Raw genomic sequence first — 19,475 nt, 5'->3', positions numbered from 1 at the left:
CTCCGTTGCCTTTGCCCAGCAAACCAATCACGCCTACTAGCCCAGCCTGCTTTACGCGTTTCCGTCCCATTGCTGCCCTCGCAGGCATGCCAGCTGCTGCGCCAATTGACCGCCTTCGTCCCTGCTGCACTTACTGCACTCCGCCTCCGCCCGACAGCTAGCAAAGCTAGTCGGCCATTTCCTCACCCCGCCATCTTCCCCGGTATACTAGCTTCTCCGCTTCAATCACAAACAGGAAAAAATAAAAAAAAAATAAGAGCGGCCCTCACCAACGCTATTCACCCTCAATTGAAGCATGGCAACTCCGAATATGACGGAGAGCAGATGATTGATCCTCACTGGGTTGCTTCGGACATACTGCTGATATCATCTCGATTTATCGTTCCTTCAAGCATCTTAGATTTTCTGCAGCGGACGGTCTTGCTTCCCGCGCACCGACCACACAAGGCGTTTGTCCCACTGATCCACGTAAACGTCCACAATGCACAAGATTTCCCCGGTAGATAAGCGCCGGAGATTTGATCCTGATGCCTCTCTGGTGCTCGTGGGCATCCGGGGGTGCGGGAAGCGGTCTCTGGGATTTGTTGCTGCCACTGCGTTAAAACGGCGGTTCATCACGGAAGACCACTATTTTAAGGAAGTGACCGGATATACCAGGCATGAGTATCTCAAGCGCTATGGAAGTCAGGAATTCCAGCAACGCGATGTCGAAGTCCTCAAGTCAATGCTTGACAACCACCGCTCCCGCTGCGTGATTGAATGCGGTCTCGGCAGTCTTACTCGTCCGGTTCAAGAGCACCTTCGTCACTATTCTGCTACCAATCCAATTGTATACATAGTTCGCGACATGGATCGCATTCAAAGCCTATTAGGTCTGGAGGAGCAATCGGTAAAACTGCTTGCCGAGGGCGATCCCTTACACAGAACATGCTCCAATTTCGAGTTCTACAACGTTGAAGATCGTTCCAGTATCGCGGCTCAGACGGATGAGGGATCGCCGGACCGACGATGTGTTGATTATTCCTTCAAGTTGAAGGAAGCGAAAGAGGATTTCACGCGCTTTGTGCGTTTCGTGACTGGTACAGATGTAGGACACACCAGTTATGACTCGCCTTTTGTCCTACTTGAGACTCCCCCCGAACTTCGCTCCTTCACCCATGCCATTTTTGTACGAACTTCCGACCTGGCAGAAGGCAATGTTAAACTACAAGAGCTTGAGTCAGGTGGTGATGCCATTGAACTGTGTGTTGACCGCTGGGGCGCGGGACTGACAGCAACTCTCAGCAAACAAGTCGCTCTACTTCGGAGGAATGCTCGTACGCCCATCATAATCTCGATAGATAAATCTTCTACAGGAATTGCTAGAGATGATCTGTCTCCCGCAAAGGTGAACAATCTATATTTCGCTATTGTGGAGCATGCCCTACGGCTGGCGGTCGAATATCTGGCCGTGGACTTGAGCCAGGAACAGTCTCGAGTGGAGGAGGCAATTCGCACCCGCGGCAACACAAAGATTATTGGTCAACGCATATTTGAACCTTCTGCGCCAGAGACGTGGGAGAGCGAAGAATGCCTTTCCCTCTATTTTGAAGCCGAGAAGCTGGGGTGCCAGCTCGTTCGCTTTCTTCGGGTTGCAACGACGCGTGAGGATAACGCAGCGGTTGCTAAATTTACAAACAAGGTTCATGCCTTGTCTGGCGAACATCCTCCAGTTATCGCGTACAACATCGGCCGTCTTGGCCGGACCTCGCAAGTGTTCAATTCTATTCTCACCTCTGTAACACACCCAGCAATCGAGAAGTCCTCCGACAACCAGCGAGACCCGCAGATCACGTCTCGTGATGCGGTCCAGGCTCTGTTTCAGAGTTACGTACTGGACCCGCTACAGTTCTTCATTCTCGGAGGCAATGTCGCATACAGTCTTTCCCCTGCAATGCATAATGCTGCTTTCCGCCACTGTGGCATGAGCCATACCTATACCATACCGGACTCGCCCTCGCTTGCAATCATGGACCGGTTGGGCAGGGATTCACATTTTGGGGGTTCAAGTGTGGTTCAGCCATGGAGAGTACAGCTGTCCCATAAGCTCGCGGCGAGGAGCCGCCATGTGGAGGCAATCGGTGCGATCAACACGATCGTACCACTACGCGCCGGTCCTGATGGATCCATGTATCCTTTACAAGAGCAGGCGAGTCGGCGTAACCAGGCTGGCCCTGTGCTAGGGTGGTACGGTGAGAATACGGACTGGGTTGGCATTATGAACTGCATAAACCGCAATCTCTCTCCACGCAATGCCATCAGCCCATCGAAGACTACTGGGCTGGTGATAGGAGCGGGCGGGATGGCTCGCGCCGCTGTCTATGCCATGCTGCGGCTCGGATGCCGTAAGATCTTTATCTACAACAGAACTTTATCACGAGCGGAAAGTGTCGCTCGCCATTTCAACTCCTGGGCAGCCTCACAAGTGGACTCGACGGAAGTTGTGTATGTGCTAAAGTCTTTGAAGGATGAATGGCCCGAGGACGCCTGTCCGCCTTGCATGATTGCATCTTGTGTGCCTGCGGACCGCGACCGGGATGAACCGCCAGCCAATTTTGAAATGCCTATGCAATGGCTGGGGAGCCCAACTGGCGGCGTAGTTCTTGAGGTAAGATCTCTATCAAAGTGCTCAGGTGGGCCTGACTGACGTTTCCTTGCTAGTTTGCTTACAAGCCACTGGACACGCCACTGCTGCGCCAGATGCGTCGTATTCGGACAGAAACCGGGCGCCCTTGGGTGTTGGTTGACGGACTTGACAATGTGGTCGAGCAAGCGATACCCCAATTTGAGCTCATGACGGGACGAAAGGCTCCCCGTCGCTTGATGTTTTCAGAAGCCCTTCACAACTATGTTGGCGAAGACGGGCACTTCGATGACAAGACGATCCAAGCCAGGCTCGACCATGTTCGGTAAGAACACTGGTCTGGTGTGTTAAAGAGCATAGCTACCTTACCTCATCTACAGAGGTATATCAATGCTCCATTTAGTGGCTGCAAGTAATCATGACCCTGAGCCCAGTTCGGGTCACATTTTTAAGGTTTTCCTCGACGCAGCCGCTGCTATGTCTAAAGGACTTCCATACCAGGAATATAAAGGATATGTCTGGGGCATTCTACGTTAGAAGGAATTGAGAAGGGCACCTTTATGCAAGGCATGAGGTGGGTGCTGCAGTGCGAGGCTACGACTAGGCCAGGATGCAAAACCCCGCTCATCCGGCAAATTATTAGGGAGTTCGATGGGCTGATATCCCTGCATCTGGATGTGGGTTTTCACTGGTCACAGGAATAGCCCCCGGTCACCAATGATCCACTACAGTGCCCGGTCCGACGGATGTTAATGGCGTTGGCATCAGGCCTGAATTTAGCTGCTTATGCCATTGTTACTTCGGTAGTACATGCATGCGTGGCCAGGCAGCCATAGGCCACGGCCCAGGATTGTACGGTCAAATGGGGAGCTTGATGTTGTCAGCGGCGGTTAAGGCCGGGTGTTTTCGGTGTTTGGCGAGCGGGATTCTTCTGCTGCATTTATACTGCGCCATCATAAATCAGCAGAGAAAGTTCCATATGCAATAGCACGTTCTAATTGACAAGATAGCGTTGCTCTTGAATAACAGAATCTAAGAGTCTTCCAGTCACATTCCATTAAATTGTGTAGCTCTGGTAGATGGGTTACAAATGACAAGGTCCTTTCACTGGTCCTTCTCAACCAGCTCTGCGCAACGGCGTCTCCTCGGTCAAAAGTACTTGGCCTCTGCAGTTGTTAAAAGGCTTTCCTTCAGAACAAAGTTGGGGTCAAATGGTATCAAAGATAATAAATATAACTAATACTACTACCAGATAGAACCGCAAAATACATGTATCATAATAACAATACATATGTCTACTACTACTACTACTACTACTACTACTACTACTACTACTACTACTACTACTACTACTACTACTACTACTAGTCCTCCTCCTCCCCATCCAGAATTGCATTACAGTAGCAGAACAACTATTGGTCCTAGTACATGCTTCACACGAATTGTCAGTCATTCTACCCACCAAGCCATGCAACTCGTGAAGCACCAACCTGAACCGTATCAGATATTATTATTTGTAGCGTTTATGAAATTGAAGTCAATAGATCATCCATCCTACTAGCACTCCCTTACTATGCACAAGGACAAATAATTCAGCCCCTGCAAAATATATATATACCCCTATAACATCACCGCTTTACACAGTATGATTCACATTGAACACGTGTCCTACGTACTCGGATCGGCGTCTACACAACATAGCATTCCTCGGAGGTATTCGCAGTGGCTGAGATATTTGCATTGACGCTTGGAATGCTAATCTACAGACGCCCGGGCGGAAACAAGCATACAGGAGGCGCCGAGGGTGGAGGTTAAACGGACGTGAGGAATGACAGACAGAATGGAATATAGATATTGGGACGGGCTGAGTTGGGCTTTACCTTTTATCTTTTTATGAACTTCTTTCTCTCATCAATTGATTTCGCTCTTGTCCTTGGGTTCAGTTACTGTTGCATTGATTGCAATTGCCGGGCTACTACTGTATGAAACAAGTGGTGCCTCTGTCTTTTGAATACGGATAAGAACAAACAGCATCATGCATAACGGTTACATCGCAGCGCTACTTCTGCTCAGCAGCAGTAGCAATGCCCTCGCAGAGCAGCGCACAACAGACGAGTTCACCTTCAGCTGCGATCCATTGACGACGCAACTGTCCGATCCGATAGTCGCGCCAGGGAAGCCATCTACGCACACACATGTCGTTACCGGGGGCACAGCATTCCAGAGAACAATGAATGAGAGCACGGCGCAGAACGCAAAGGGGACGACGTGCGAAGTGGATATTGATAGGAGCAATTACTGGGTTCCACAGCTTTATCATCGCCTGAGAAATGGATCGTTTGAGCTCGTGGAATACCAGTCCAGTGTAGGTATTGCTTTGGACTTCGCTGGCAGTCCTGAAAACTTGGTTGAAGACCGAGACGAACTGGCTAATGGATTAGATAGAGTATTTATTACTTTGATCGAGCGTGTAATTATACGGCTGGTGCTACGGATTGTGATGAGAAGCTGGTTCCATTGGCGCCGCCGAAAGGTCTGCGCATGCTTGCTGGGGATCCGAGTCTTCGGTTCGTTTGCCTGTTTTATATTTCGATGGGTGAGGGTGCTGATATCAGATGGGAACAGGACCTATAATTATTCGAACTGGTCCCAGCGTGCTGTCAGTCATATGTGCATTGGCAAAGATGGAAGCTCAAATGAAACGAAGGGCTTGCCTCAGCAGCCTTGTGAAATATTGAGGTCGCAGGTCTTCATGCCTTCCTGTTGGGATGGAGAAAATCTGGACAGCTCAGATCATAAGAGTCATGTAGGCGTCGTTGTCTACGGGCATTTGTGGGGGTGCTGACAGTGTTTGTAGATGGCGTATCCCGACACTGGAGACTATAACAAGGGTGTTTGCCCCAAGTCTCATCCCGTTGCGATATATTCCATCTTTCTGGAATTCTTTTTCAACACAGCGCCCCATCCAGACTACAAGAACTGGATATACGCGACAGGTGATAAAACCGGATACGGCTTGCACGGAGATTTCATGTACGGTTGGACAGACCAGGTCGCCTTGCAGCAGGCTATAGACACCTGTACCGGTCCACAAGGATTGACCGACCCAGACTGCTCGATAACGAGAAACCAAACAAGAGACTTGGCTCCAATGCCGCAGCCATTGGATGTACCTGCACCAGATGACAATATTGGTCAACATGGCCCCGTTGATAGATTGCCCGGTCATCATAACTGGGTAACTGAGCATGACAATTCAACCTGGCATGGATGAGTTGGGCCTGCATAAATCGACACCGAGTTCGTGTATATAGCTTCGATGAGGTGACGTAGTATCGATATTGAACTGCACACATTCTCGCGACTGTAAACAGTCGGTAATTGGATGATCTGGCACGCGAGGAGAATAGCTGCCTTATGACGAGTTGCAGACTGACACATGAGGCCTCCAATCTTTGTGACTAGTAAGCTGGTTCCAGAACCGCGAGTCCAGACCTTAGATCCCGCAGAATGCCGGGCTGAACTGTAGCCAAGGGCAGAGGTAGCCATAAGGATGAGAGCCCAATCTATGAGTTGAGCATGCGCTTGCAGCGATCGCGACATCAACCAACGTATCCCATCCCCTTCCTCCACCATTTCCAGACACCGCGTTGTTCCATTAAACTTCCAAACTCCTTGACGGTTTCTACCTCCGACACACCGGCTCTTATATCCCTCATTTTCGTCTGGGGTAATTGCTGCTGATCTCGAAGCTCTGTTTGATTCTCGTCGTGGAGGGGCCCTGGCCGCGTAGCTAGTTGAAAATCCTTGTACCGTAGTTTCCGAACGACAGTCACCCAAGACTCAACAGCGCCTTGGTCTTTCGCCTCGACATACATTATCCCAGGACATCCACCGGAGCGCAGAAGCACGAAGCAATTGTGTATGTCGGCTGCGCGTTTCAGCGCAGACACCTTTTTGCGGGAGGTGATGTGGTGGGTTCGGATGAGGGCGTTGTAGAACATCGTTCTTTAATTCGTGTAATCCGGGTTAAGCCATTGATTTATGGTCGAGTATATGACATCTCCACGAAGGACAGGTAACGGGGAATTTGTAGTGGTAGAGCTGGATGCCGACCGCAAGTGTGGTGGTAGCAGTGTTTCCTCGGAAGGTGACTGGTAAAGGGGAAATACTGGGGTCTAACCGCCCGTGTCTGGGATTAGACGTGCTATGGGCGGCAGTTGTGTGACCTGAGCTGCTTCACTGCCCTGCTGATTCTTTGAAGTGTAAGTATCGTGGTGGCAGACAGGCTGAAAGGACGTGGAGGATGAAGGGCAGCCACAACTTGGGATCTCGGCTTCTGCCAGTGCGGACGCCCAATCAGATGACCGCGGCTGAGCGAACCTTTGTTGACTCTACTTAAGTTGTTCCCAACAAAAACTTTGGGATAAACTTAACATGATATTCAATGGTGTATAGTCAAGCTTGTGCCTTGTTCGACATAGTTGATCTCCTGTGCTGCTGAGTTACAGCAAAATCGAGGCTGCCCCCCCTGAACGGCTTCATTGCCTGTCGATATCGCACTAGCGCCTCGAGATATTGCAATGTATATTCCAGCACATCTGGGCAAGGCAGCTACTGGGATTAGGGTATTTAAAATCACCTTAATATCAAGCCTTTGTTCTTATTTCTATGCGATTACTAGTATGCCTTCAAGTCCCGTTGCTTCAGTTATAGCTATAATTTGGGCAGACATTTCAGACTTGGGGAATACCGAATCTCACCTCATCAATTCATTAACCGATGACCGATGCTGGACCATAAGATATGTCAAGTGCTCAGGCTTATCTGGGTCTCTGAATCTGGTGTCTACATACCCTTCTTATACTGATAACAGCTGACATACTCATCGATATTCCATCCATCGTTCCATCACCGCTCGATATCTCTTCTCCGCACGCCACAGCATCTGGCGAGAGCAAATCTTGCCACTTTTGATTCCTTTGATAGCCACAATGAGTCTTCTGTATCTCTCCCAAGAGATCTTGCTGCTCATAATAGGTGAATTGCGTTATGCAAATGACCTTGCTGCCATCTCGAAGCTTTGCCAAACATCCAACGGAGTATGTGCCCGTGTCCAGCCCGAATTGTTCCGTCAAGTTCCAAATGGCGTAACTCTGGCGGTTTGTGGGTACCTGTGTATGGGGACCACATGGTCACTCTTATGCGCGTCATACAGACTGTTATTAAACGGCCTTACAGTGGAGCAATGTGGGTTACGAGATGTCCCAGGTCTTCCTGACTCTCTAGAACGCCTGGAATTAATTAGATGCGACCGCCCTGTGTATATCTTTCTTGCTAGCCTGATATCGAAAAGCAAAAGCGGGTCGGTCATCTCTGAAATGCGTCAGGATATGCGAGACGTTGAAAGATTACGAAAAGGACCGAAATTGGATCCTAGGGATCGAGCCTACTTTCAAGCTGAATAGGACCGAGGAAAGCAAATCGGCAATGATGGAGGCATGCCGACGCTTTGACGATCTCATCAAGAAGGTAGACTTTTCAGGTAAAATATTTGACTGCTCAGCCTGGGATATATACGACGCCGAACAGAAGGCCACCAACGGGGGCGTTGTTGTTGTTGACAACACCGCATAGGCAACTGTGTTGCCAGGTTCGGGGAGGAGTATGGGTATATACGTGTCTAAGATGGAGAAGTCGATTTATCTTAATTTAGTAGTACGTAAATCTAATCTTTTGGTTGGGTTGCTACGTGGTTTCTTCCCTTAGCAGTTATGCTACTATCCCTTCATGCTAGGTTTGGCTTCAGGATGCTTCACTAGTATCATCGCTGAGTGAGAGGATATGATGAATCAATGTACCTGCAGCAGTAACGATACTATCAAGCCAAAAGCAGTACAAATTTGATCATACTTTGGGGACTTGTAGTCTGGCAGTTGCTAACCAGATGGCCGACCCGAAAATATCTCAATATAATGCGCATTATTATTGGATCATAATACCAGCTGAACACAATCTATGTATGGTATTCAACTCCTAGCTAACAACCGAAACCCTATCAGTATCCAATCCAATACCTATAAAGACGCAAATGTATAAGATGGTATCATAACGCTATGCCAAAACAAACAAACTAGGAACCGTTTAACAACCTCACACAACATCACACCCCTTCCCCCTCCTTTGTAAGGACACGATCTATATATACCAACCGCCGCCAATATCGAACCAAACCTAAACCCCAAGCACCACCCCCCAAAAACTAACCGGCATCGGAATCGACTCAATCGCCTCCGGGAGCTTACTGTAATTCAAAAACCACGGACTAGTATAATAGCCCCACGCTGCCACGAATGCCGCATTTACGAGCCAAATAACAACCCGAGAGATAGTACTTTTCGCGGGAAGGACACGCGGCAAGATCTGATCGGAGATGATTTGCTGCACGACCACACAGGTTGGCAGGACGCAGAAGAAGAACATCATCATGAACGCGGCGTACCAGTCCTTCGAGACGGCGTAGGTCCCTGCTGCGTGGACGATGCCAGATACCATGAAGGAGAGGCAGACGATGAGGAGCCGTTTGAGGCCTAAGGGGCATGCTTCTGGTACAAGGGAGAGGGAAAGGGCCAGGAATGGCCGACGGCAGAGATCGTGCCACATTTTGCCCCAGATGTCTGGATTTTTCTTTTGTTAGACTGTTGCCCTTGGACGAGTAAGAAGGGGGGTTAGGTGACTTGCCTCGTAGGCTAAAGGTGAACATGTATCGGATTGCCCCGAAGACAGGAGGATACATCCACGGTTCCGCTGCGAGCTGCGGAGAGATGATCCGCAGCACTCCGACGGAAAATACGCCGGTAGCGGCGTGGATTCCGTCTACGAAGGCGTATGAGGCCATCCAGTGTACTGGTGGGAGGACGAACAACCGGATCACACCCTCAGTTTTGGCCGGGGATGCTTGGATGCCCAGCACATTTGTCAGGAATGTCTCTACGAAGTTGCTGACGCTGGAGTAGTTCCGCCCAATCGCTGTCTGGTACGAGTCGATGATGAAATAGGCTACGAGAGCTCGACAGAGCTTGCCTATCAGGAACGTGAAGCGGTCATCACCCGCTACCAGGACGATGTCCTCACGTTTAGGAACGCAGCCATTTGCGCCATCCGGGGCTGAGGCAGCCTCGAGCTTCCGGACGGGAGGCTGGTACTTGGGAGAGCCGTAGCTCCAACCCACGGCGCGTGGATTGATGATCAGATCGCAGACCTGGACAAAGCGCTTCCAGCCTAGCGTGGGAGATATGGGCTCCCATGTATATACGGGTGAAGAGGATAGGTAAGACACTCTTTGTAGGCGCTTTAAGTGACTCAGATCTTGGACCAGGAGAAGTTCCACAGCGCGGATGACAAAGGAAGTAGACAGAAATGCGTTGGTATATCTGATAAAGTCCCTGGTATCCGGCGGGTAGAAAATGGCGCTGCAGGCGCTGAGGACAATGATGCCATAGAGGGTGTCTCTCAGACCCGGAAGCAAGGGGAACTTGACATGTAAAAATAAAGCCGCAATCAAGACGGGCAGAGTGTACATGTTGCGGAGGAGGTGAGTTTCAGGACGGAAACTCCAGGAAATAAAACCCGCATGCAGAAAAGACAAGGGAAAGAAAGCAACGCGATCTAAGTTGAGGCGAGGAAGTGCTGAGGGTATTCAGATGACATTGTTGGAGTGGCGGCGATTGGGTGTCTTTTGGCGCGGCTGATCATCCGCGCGGGCCCGCATTAATCAGCGGTATCGGAATCTGATATCTACTCCGGCTTCCCATTTCGGGGCATCGGACAACTTGTTGGACTGTGTGCCAGATCATCGTGATGGGCAGAGTGATGATTTTGCCTCGGAATTAGTGAATTGCTTATATTGTTGCGTATGGAGCAGGTCTACCTCTCCTCCAACGAGGTCGGATTTGAATTCCGCCTGTTCCCGAGGTGACAACTGATGAGAAACTCCGCGGAGTAGCCTAAATACCAGGGCTGACTGTTCTGGTTGTCTTTCAAATGCTCATTCCTAGGAACACTGTGTCTGGAATGATGATTGTCGTTGTTTTGGATACTCTGTCAAGCATGCAATGCTTTGTTGCTTAATCGAGAATTCATCGCAATGGGGTGCCTGATGACGCATGCACTACGCCTCCAAGACTTGACTTATAATACTCACAATACAGAGCTCAGTTGGGTAATTGATGCGGTGTAATTGACAGATCAATCGCAGTGGATCAAATCTGAAGCTATGTCTGTGTTGCTGTCAATGCTTTACCTATAAGTGAATGGCAATATGGATAGAGAACCCACTTCGTAATACTTGAGATCGTGTATATATTGCAGTTGACTCTTCAACATCAGTTCCTACCAGTGCTCCTCTCCCATACCATCTCATATAGTAGACTATACGAGCATTTTCAAATGATTCTACCGGATATATGCTACTTCTTCAAGGTGAACAGACATATTTGGATCAAGATAAAGCAACCTACCCATAGCTGTCGTCGAAAGTGGATGGAGTGAATCTTGGCCACGCTTACATGCCAGTATGACGGCCCGACGTAGCCTCGAATGAACATTAATATTCGAACCTGAAGATACAGGAGAAGATGGACAACCCTCGGCATTGATGCACCGTAGGACTGGTACTATTTCGACCCTAACATTTACAGTCTTAAACCTGGACAAGGGCTCCACACGACATTGCAGTAGAGAAGTTAAACAAAAGCCAAAGAGACACTCGATACAATGTGACTACTGCCTAAAGCGCACAGGGATGTCCCAGCGGTTCAACAGACCGCGTGTGGAACTCTCGCCCTTGAATCTTAGAACGGATCGACTGCACACTTGAGGCCGACGACAAAAGGAAATCCCAACTAAGCAGCCCCGCGAATCCCGCCTGGGTAATATAAGATTGACTCTATAGGTAATTCCATGCACATTCAGGCCACGATCAATGTATTACCCACGCCGTCCGCCTCGCCACCTGCTTCTCTTGATTCGCACTACCAAAGAGAATAATGGAATGGACTTCTCAATACCCAAAAGGCTGGCTAATTGATCACCAGCACCCATTGGTTCACCAGGGATTTACACACGGAACACCGCTCGTTGCCAACGCGGCCGGAAGACAAGGCCCCAGAAAATATAGAACTTTCTGGCCTAACTTCAATGGTGATTAAGACATTTACTCTGGTACGCCAATATGCAATGACAAGTTATAGAATTCTATTGTGGATGGAGCAAACTGCAGTCCTGTTTACATGCCGATAGAGACCTGCGGATCGATGAAACAAGCCAAGTCAATGTGGTGATATAGCTGAAGTGGTCAGAATCTGTCGGTAATAGAGTGAAAGGGAACGTGCAAATGTGGACAAGGTGTCCCACAGGAGGGCTCAGACCATGACGGTAAGAAACATGGTATTTACGTAGAAACCGGGTCCTCAATCTAACATCTAAAGGCTAGGTAGTCGAGCCCCGCTCCTGGAACGGAGGGGACTCTTTCACGTGGAAACTGCACAAGATCCCAACGCTGTTATTCCGTATCTAACTAGATATGGCGTACCTACGTACTTTGCTGAGGAGTGGATGACTTTGAAGTCTAATGCATCGTTAACCTAGAAGTCTTTTTGTCACAGCACCAAGGCGATATTAGTGTGGAAAATTCGGAGAGTATTCTTTCAAATACTAGATAAGAGTTTGACTATGTTCGGTGTTTGCTAGGCCCGAAGGCCGATATGCAGCAGACTATTTTAGCTTAGCAGCGCTTTGTTCACGGTATCTATCGACGCTTTTATGGTCATGAGGACAAGTTTGGGTGCCTATGATGATGATGAGACTATGCCAGCCAATAGCTTAAATCTAAAAATTTTTATTATTTTAAACTTTATTGAATTACTTATTTATCTGTAAGAAAAGAAGCCACGACCAGCCTAGGTAGTATTGACTCACATGGCAGGACAGTCGTATCGAGTAAGATACAAGACAAGCACTGGATGGGCTTCTCCACCTGTGCAATGTTCAGCCTTATGGGAAATGCAGGCCTGGGGCTAGACTAGATTCAGCTAGAGCCGACATCTAATGTCGTCACGCTTGCCGTCCCCTCCACTTCATTTCCAGAAGAGACGGAGTTTCTTCCAAAAATTACATTATTTTCCGTATGGATATAATTAGAACCAGACTTGAATCAGTTTATATTTAAAGGCACTGCATGGAATGGGTACTCAACAGGTAAATTTTCCCCTTATTTCATTGTCTTTTCTTGCTGGGGACCACTGACAAACATGCTTATGTGAGCGAGACTAACCATAAACCGTAACTCCGAAATCTCGGACAACCATATCGAGCAAGTCCGATGGGTAATCCCGGATGACTCCTGAAGAGGCAGAACTAAACCCATCGACTAATGAGATACTACGAAGAATCCAAAGTACGCCCCAGGCTGCCACTAACCACTCAAGCCCATCAAGTGCCACACACTCTGAATGACCACGTCTTACTCCTGAGCCAAATTAGGCAGCGAAGCCCGTGGGGCTCGGCCGTAAGCTTACAGATCAGATAAGACTATGATGTCGCCGGTCGCTGCTGTCGACCTCCGCTTCATCTCTAACATCAACTTCACGACAATTCCACCGCCGATAGAACTGCATCAGGTGACTTGGCACGGTCGGGTCCATCCCACCACCATCAGTCACATCATCGCCCCGAGCTAGAATCTTGCTCCTTTTCTCCAAGCAATGGAAGAAGACCACTCTCCAAAGTCTCCGCCGCGACGGCGCAGACCACCCCTATCTTGCACCATTTGCAGGCGTCGCAAGTTAAAATGTGATCGCTCCCTGCCATGCGGGCAATGCGTCAAGTCCAAAACGCCAGATCAATGCATCTACGTTGGCCCTCAGGCGCCGGTGTCGGGAAGTGCTTCCCGCACCCCGCCAGAACGCGTGCGTGTCTCCAGCAGTCGAGCCAGCCCGGCGCACGGTGGCCTCTATGTCTTTGATTCCAAGCACCAGTCCGCGAACAGGGTGACCAAGCCGAAAGCGCGATCGGACGAGTTGCACGAGCTGCGTAATCGCATCCAGTTCCTGGAAAGCGCGCTCTCCAAAACTGGGTCTATGCACACCCCAGAAAGTTTGGGTGGTGACTCGGTAGACATCGGGCATCGTTCGGGTCCGGAGTCGCAAAATCTCATTGACAATGTGAAAGATCTCCCCGATCGGTGTTGTTTTCGGGGGAAGAAAATCCGCACGCGGTTCGTTGGACGGAGTCATTCGTCCGTCTCTATCTCTTTTGTAAGTGTGCGTTATGCCATGGCTAATTCGTAAATGGTGCTAATATCCGCAGTTTGAAGATGTTGGCAAGTTCATGCGGGGCCGCCGCAGTACGCTGAAGAGAATCCCCAATTACAAGAAGTTCAAGGACTTCAAGGGGGAGATATGGGCTCGGGAGCGACAGGAGCACCAGCGCGCCTATCAACAAAAGTCTCCCTCGCTGGAGGAGATGGTTCCGCCTCGACAAGTTGCTGACGAACTACTCAAATTGTATCTGACCACGTTTGAGACGACACATCGTATCTTGCATATCCCGACATTCCTGGAGCAGTACGAAAACTTCTGGGCGGGAGCGCAGCCTAAGGAACCGTCTTTTGTGGCAAAGCTGCTGGCATTGATGGCAGCCAGTTGCTGTTTTTTGAACCCGAACACTAAGATTAATGGGGAGAGCAGAGTGTATCAGACAGCCGCTGAATGGATTGCCGGTGTTCGGTCGTGGATTGCGCTCACGCTGGTCAGCTCGACCATCGATTTCAACATTTTGCAAATTGAATGTCTTTTGATGATTGCACGGCAGGCCGATGCGAATGACGGGGACATTGTGTGGATCTCCTCTGGCTCGCTCATACGGACTGCCATGACCATGGGGCTGCATCGGGATCCTCATCGATTTGGCAAGATGACCAAATTCTGGGCCGAGATGCGCCGGCGGCTATGGGCAACCATTTTGGAGCTCGACTTACAGTCGTCTTTGGATGGCGGGATGCCACCCACGATCGACCTGGACGAATACGATTGCGAGCCGCCCTCTAACTTGGACGATTCCCAGCTGACGGAAAATATGGTCGACGATCCTGTTCCGAAAGATATAGGGGTACACACACAAAGCACTTTTCAGGTTTTGCTCCTGCAGTCGCTACCCCTGCGACTCCGCATCGCCAAGGCTATTAACAGTCTGAAACTTACGATATCATATGACGAAGCCTTGCGGCTGAGCGAAGAGCTGATCCAATTCATGCACTTCAGCTTGGAAATCTTCCAGAAGGCCGGATCGACCCCTTCGGGAACCGGCCCGTCATTCGCGCAGTCAATGTTGGTGTTTTTGTTGCGGCGATCGATTCTCGTTCTGAATCGGCCTTTTGCGCTGAGTATTATCCGGTCGCCGAAATTCTCTTACTCGCGGAAGATCTGCCTTGAGTCCGCACTGGAGATCCTCTCTCACCACGAGCCCCCGGCGAGCTCGCAGGTATGCCCGCATCTGGGGCAACTGAGCGGCGGAACGTTCCGCGACGAGTTTTTGCACGCTGCTCTGACGGTATGCGTTGAGCTGTACCTGCAGGCAGGCGAGTTCAACACGCAGAACACATCGACAATCCAGTCCAGCGCACTCACATCATTGAATGATCTAGTACGGTCGCAGCAGGAGGTGATGATCGGAGCAGTTGAGCGGACAGTTGAAACATTCGGCAGCCGGATTACACCAAACGGCAAGGGAGGGAAGGCCTTCTTTCTGCCGACGCTCGTTTTGTCATCGGTGAGGGCGAGACTGCGAGGGGAAGATCCGCAGAAGGCGATAGAGCGGGACGCGATGCAATGTATGCAGATGTGCGAGCAGATGTTGCAGGGAGCAAGTTGGGAGACGGTCCGAGCCAAGGCCACATCGACAGTACGTATGAATTCCGATTCGTCTTTGATATATGCTAACAGAAGTAGCCGATTTCTACACCATCGTTGAGTCTGGCAACGCCAGAAATGCAATTCGACCCTTCATCCTATGGGCTGGATACAGTGAGTACTGATAAGCCATCTGGTAGAGACGAATGCTAACGGATGCAGTCTGAATTCGGGACACTATTCGACCTCAACGACTTTGCGATCCCAGATATGTGGGACCAGGACTTTTTGGCGCTGTTGTAGACAAGGGTCGGTAGTACCGAGGCGTTGGGATAGCGAATTATTGCGATCAAGAATAAAAGTTTCATGTGAAGCCGACAGGCTATGATGTACGATATGACTGCCGATCATTACATAGATTTAGTATATAATCTTCTCCCATCTCCACAGCAGAAGCATCTCCTAACTAAGCACCTCAATCATGTCGTAAGTTACTCCTTCACTTCACACTACAGTACATCCTACTAAGAGAATCAGATCCCTTCTCACAATTCTCGGCCTCTCAGCCCCAGCAGGCCACGACCTCCCCAACCGCGCCATCCCCTACCTCCTCTTCAACTGGTTCTACGCCTACGGCATCCTCAGCACGCGGCCCGCGAAACGTCTCCTCCGTATCGACCACAACGTCGCTCCCCGAGAAGACCTCCAAGTCTATGGCGAGGCAGCAGTGCAAGCAGGGAAGATCACCCGCAGACAACTGAATCGACTCAAGCGACAGGAGGCAGCGCATGCGAATGCCGTCGAGGGATTCCCGCTGTTCGTGGCGGCTGGTGCGTGACCAACCTTTCACCCAAAGCCAATGCCTCTTTTATCATGAGTAAAATGCTAATTGCTTCCATGGGTGATATAGTGGTAGTAGCCCTACACACAGGCCTCCCTAACGACGTGATCAATGGTATCGGGGCATGGTACACGATATCTAGGATCTTGTTCGGGCTTGCGTATGTGTTTATTGAGTCGGAGACGTTGAGTTTTTCGCGGTCGGTGCTGTGGTGGTCTGGAAATATCAGTTGTATTACTGCTTTGGTGTTGGGGGGGAGGAAGTTGTAATTCGTTTTGCGTCTTGATTGTGAGATTTTTGATTTTGGGATTCATTTGTTGGGTATGGGAGGGACAATGTGGGGATAAGTCGGAGATTGGGATCGCCTGTTGGGAACGATCTGCGGGGTTTAGTGGGGAGATAAACAGATGGGCCGAGGAAGAGACTTGTTTTTTGGGGGAGGCTGATTTATGGGTTTATCTACAACTTAGAGAGTATTTGTATGGCAGGCAAACAGCGTATGCATAAGGCTAGAATTTGATTTATGTTTGATTATTAACATTGTTTAAATATTTATCTCATTAAGTTTCTTGTGCATAGATCTGAGTGTGGATAATGGTATAGAAGAGATGCTTGTCAAAGTACTCGACAGATGACAAGCAGAGATACTACAGAGAGATTGATGAGATAGAATTAACAGTGAGGATGCAAGCAGCAATTATTCCTGCAATAACATAATACGTTTCTCCCTCAGTATATAGTCGAGTCATGCTATGCTGCAGTACAGCATGCCCTCTACGCATCTACCCACATCACGGAGGATATCATCCCACCAGCAAACCCACACAACAACAATCCCACCTTATTCTACGTATATACGATAGCCAGCTACCATCCCCACACTGAGCTAGCCACTCCACAACGTTCAACCCATCACCCCATTACTCACCGTATCTACATCCCGTGAGTCACCCTCGATTGGTGGGAAATCCATCACCAGCCTCACTGACAATCCGGGGAAATTGCGCCAGCTCAGGCCGACCCCGTGCACCAGCCAAGATCACGATGACAGGTGGGAAATTGTTCTCCCTGTTTCCCCGTGGGGTTACCCCAATCCCTTCCCCAGATTATCGGGATGGCTATGATGTTATCGATCGTTAGTATCTGGGGTACAGCTACACCAGCTAGGAGTCCATATATAATGGATGAACATTGTCTGTTGAATTTGAGTCAGAACAAACGAGAAGAAAACGGCGGAGAAGAATAAATCTGCAAAATGTACCTCCTTCCCTTGACGCTCTTCCTCACCGCCGCTTTCGGCGTCTCAATCCCTAGATCTCCCCTCATCCCCGGCGCACAAATCGTCCCCGCATCCAGCACAGCAGATCTACGAGCCATTGGTGCTCAACATCACAAGTATCCAGACCGAGAGACAGTTACTATTCGGGCCTCGAGGAACGCCCTCGACGATGTGTCCAGTGACTTCCTCTGGGGCTTGAAGCAGGCGAACCATGGCGGTCGGTTGTTGTTGAAGCAGGGGGAGACCTACGTGATTGGGAAGAAGTTAGATTTGACATTCTTGGATAATATTGAGGTGCAGCTTGAGGGAGAAATTCAGGTACTTTCCTTGCCCTTCTTCAATACGGAGTATTGAAAATATGATACTGATTTCGGTGGTCCTGCTTAGTTCACAAACAACATCACCTACTGGCAAGCCAACAACTTTTACTACGACTTCCAGAAATCCATCACCTTCTGGCGCTGGGGTGGCCAGGACATCAAGATCTTCGGGAGTGGTGTGTTGAACGGCAATGGACAGAAATGGTATGATGAGTTTGCGGGGAAGCAGATCTTGGTATGTCACACCATGATACCATCCGTACCTCCCTGAAAGAACAGACAATGCTGATGACAGCAACGATGATAGGACTCAGATAACACGTTCTACCGTCCCATTCTCTTCCTCACCGATAATGCAACCCGTATCTCCGTCGAGGGCATCACGCAGCTGAACTCGCCGTGCTGGACGAACTTTTTCGTTCGGACCAATGATGTCTCGTTTGATAATGTGTATATTCATGCGTTCTCGACCAATGCTTCAGTCAGTCCTCTATTCCTCTGGCTTTTAGTTGATTTCCATTGCATGGATGCTAACTGATGACAGTCCGACCCCGCCAACACCGACGGTATGGACTCTCTCGACGTCGATGGCGTCAGCTTCACCAATATGCGCATCGATGTCGGAGATGACTGCTTCTCGCCGAAGCCGAACACAACCAACATTTTCGTGCAGAACATGTGGTGCAATAACACGCACGGGGTGAGTATGGGTAGTATTGGCCAGTACGCGGGCGAGATGGATATCATTGAGAACGTGTACATTGAGAATGTGACGTTGCTGAATGGACAGGTACGTCTTCTTGTTCCCCACTGACCCATATTACAAGACTGATGTGGAATAGAACGGCGCCCGCCTCAAAGCCTGGGCCGGCCAAGACGTCGGCTACGGCCGCATCAATAACGTCACGTACAAGAACATCCAGATCCAGAACACGGATGCGCCGATCGTGCTGGACCAGTGCTACTTTGATATCAACGCTACAGAGTGTGCCAAGTACCCGTCTGCTGTGAATATCACGAATATCCTGTTCGAGAATATCTGGGGCTCTTCCTCGGGCAAAGATGGCAAGATTGTAGCTGATCTGGTGTGTTCGCCAGATGCGGTGTGCACGAACATTACTTTGTCGAATGTCAACTTGACGAGCCCGAAGGGCACTGCAGAGATTGTTTGCGATGACATTCAGGGAGGAATTGGGGTGGATTGTGTGAGTGACGAGAGTGTTACGCGGTAGTGCTCTACTTGGTGGTTCTTCAACTACTTAGGGTCTGTCGTTGATGATTTGTCATTCATGGCAGTAAAACAGATAGAACTATGTTTATTTACATATTACACTCCTCCTTTTAGTAAAGTAAGCAATGTGGTACGACACTGAGTACCTTGGTAATAGACCATATGTGAATGGTAAGTAGTATGTAGTACCTTGTAGACAAGAGGACCTTGGGTGCAAACCAATCAGAGCGGAGATAAAACTAACCAACCCTAAGTAGTATACATTAGTATATA

At 49.5% G+C, this 19,475-nt stretch overlaps 7 protein-coding genes across 7 annotated transcripts; 5 read left to right on the top strand and 2 right to left on the bottom strand.

Moving 5' to 3' along the window:
* Positions 1-481: 481 nt before the first annotated feature.
* Positions 482-3,160, top strand: An03g06800 (uncharacterized protein; the record flags this gene model as incomplete). The annotated part of the gene is made up of 3 exons (XM_001390518.3): positions 482-2,647; positions 2,701-2,948; positions 3,004-3,160. 3 exons carry the CDS (start codon positions 482-484, stop codon positions 3,158-3,160), a joined length of 2,571 nt encoding a protein of 856 aa, XP_001390555.3.
* A 1,498-nt stretch (positions 3,161-4,658) lies between these two features.
* Positions 4,659-5,897, top strand: An03g06790 (uncharacterized protein; the record flags this gene model as incomplete). The annotated part of the gene is made up of 2 exons (XM_059747211.1): positions 4,659-5,429; positions 5,481-5,897. 2 exons carry the CDS (start codon positions 4,659-4,661, stop codon positions 5,895-5,897), a joined length of 1,188 nt encoding a protein of 395 aa, XP_059600392.1.
* Positions 5,898-7,329: 1,432 nt separating this feature from the next.
* On the bottom strand, positions 7,330-7,997 carry An03g06780 (hypothetical protein; the record flags this gene model as incomplete). Its single annotated transcript, XM_059747210.1, has 4 exons — positions 7,330-7,339; positions 7,387-7,471; positions 7,509-7,797; positions 7,863-7,997. 4 exons carry the CDS (start codon positions 7,995-7,997, stop codon positions 7,330-7,332), a joined length of 519 nt encoding a protein of 172 aa, XP_059600391.1.
* A 662-nt stretch (positions 7,998-8,659) lies between these two features.
* On the bottom strand, positions 8,660-10,205 carry An03g06770 (hypothetical protein; the record flags this gene model as incomplete). Its single annotated transcript, XM_059747209.1, has 3 exons — positions 8,660-8,700; positions 8,929-9,064; positions 9,126-10,205. 3 exons carry the CDS (start codon positions 10,203-10,205, stop codon positions 8,660-8,662), a joined length of 1,257 nt encoding a protein of 418 aa, XP_059600390.1.
* A 3,181-nt stretch (positions 10,206-13,386) lies between these two features.
* On the top strand, positions 13,387-15,834 carry An03g06760 (uncharacterized protein; the record flags this gene model as incomplete). The annotated part of the gene is made up of 4 exons (XM_001390514.3): positions 13,387-13,938; positions 13,991-15,583; positions 15,631-15,705; positions 15,754-15,834. The coding sequence occupies 4 exons, from the start codon at positions 13,387-13,389 to the stop codon at positions 15,832-15,834; spliced, it is 2,301 nt and encodes a 766-aa protein (XP_001390551.1).
* Positions 15,835-16,012: 178 nt separating this feature from the next.
* Positions 16,013-16,369, top strand: An03g06750 (uncharacterized protein; the record flags this gene model as incomplete). The annotated part of the gene is made up of 2 exons (XM_001390513.3): positions 16,013-16,017; positions 16,069-16,369. 2 exons carry the CDS (start codon positions 16,013-16,015, stop codon positions 16,367-16,369), a joined length of 306 nt encoding a protein of 101 aa, XP_001390550.3.
* Positions 16,370-17,627: 1,258 nt separating this feature from the next.
* Positions 17,628-19,203, top strand: An03g06740 (uncharacterized protein; the record flags this gene model as incomplete). Its single annotated transcript, XM_059747208.1, has 5 exons — positions 17,628-17,969; positions 18,039-18,210; positions 18,286-18,452; positions 18,516-18,761; positions 18,814-19,203. The coding sequence occupies 5 exons, from the start codon at positions 17,628-17,630 to the stop codon at positions 19,201-19,203; spliced, it is 1,317 nt and encodes a 438-aa protein (XP_059600389.1).
* Positions 19,204-19,475: the final 272 nt, after the last annotated feature.

The sequence above is a fragment of the Aspergillus niger genome (genome assembly GCF_000002855.4).
Source record: "Aspergillus niger supercontig An03".
Classification (NCBI taxonomy): domain Eukaryota; kingdom Fungi; phylum Ascomycota; class Eurotiomycetes; order Eurotiales; family Aspergillaceae; genus Aspergillus; species Aspergillus niger.
Note: the sequence above shows the minus strand (reverse complement) of the source record. Positions and strands in the feature narration are given on the sequence as shown.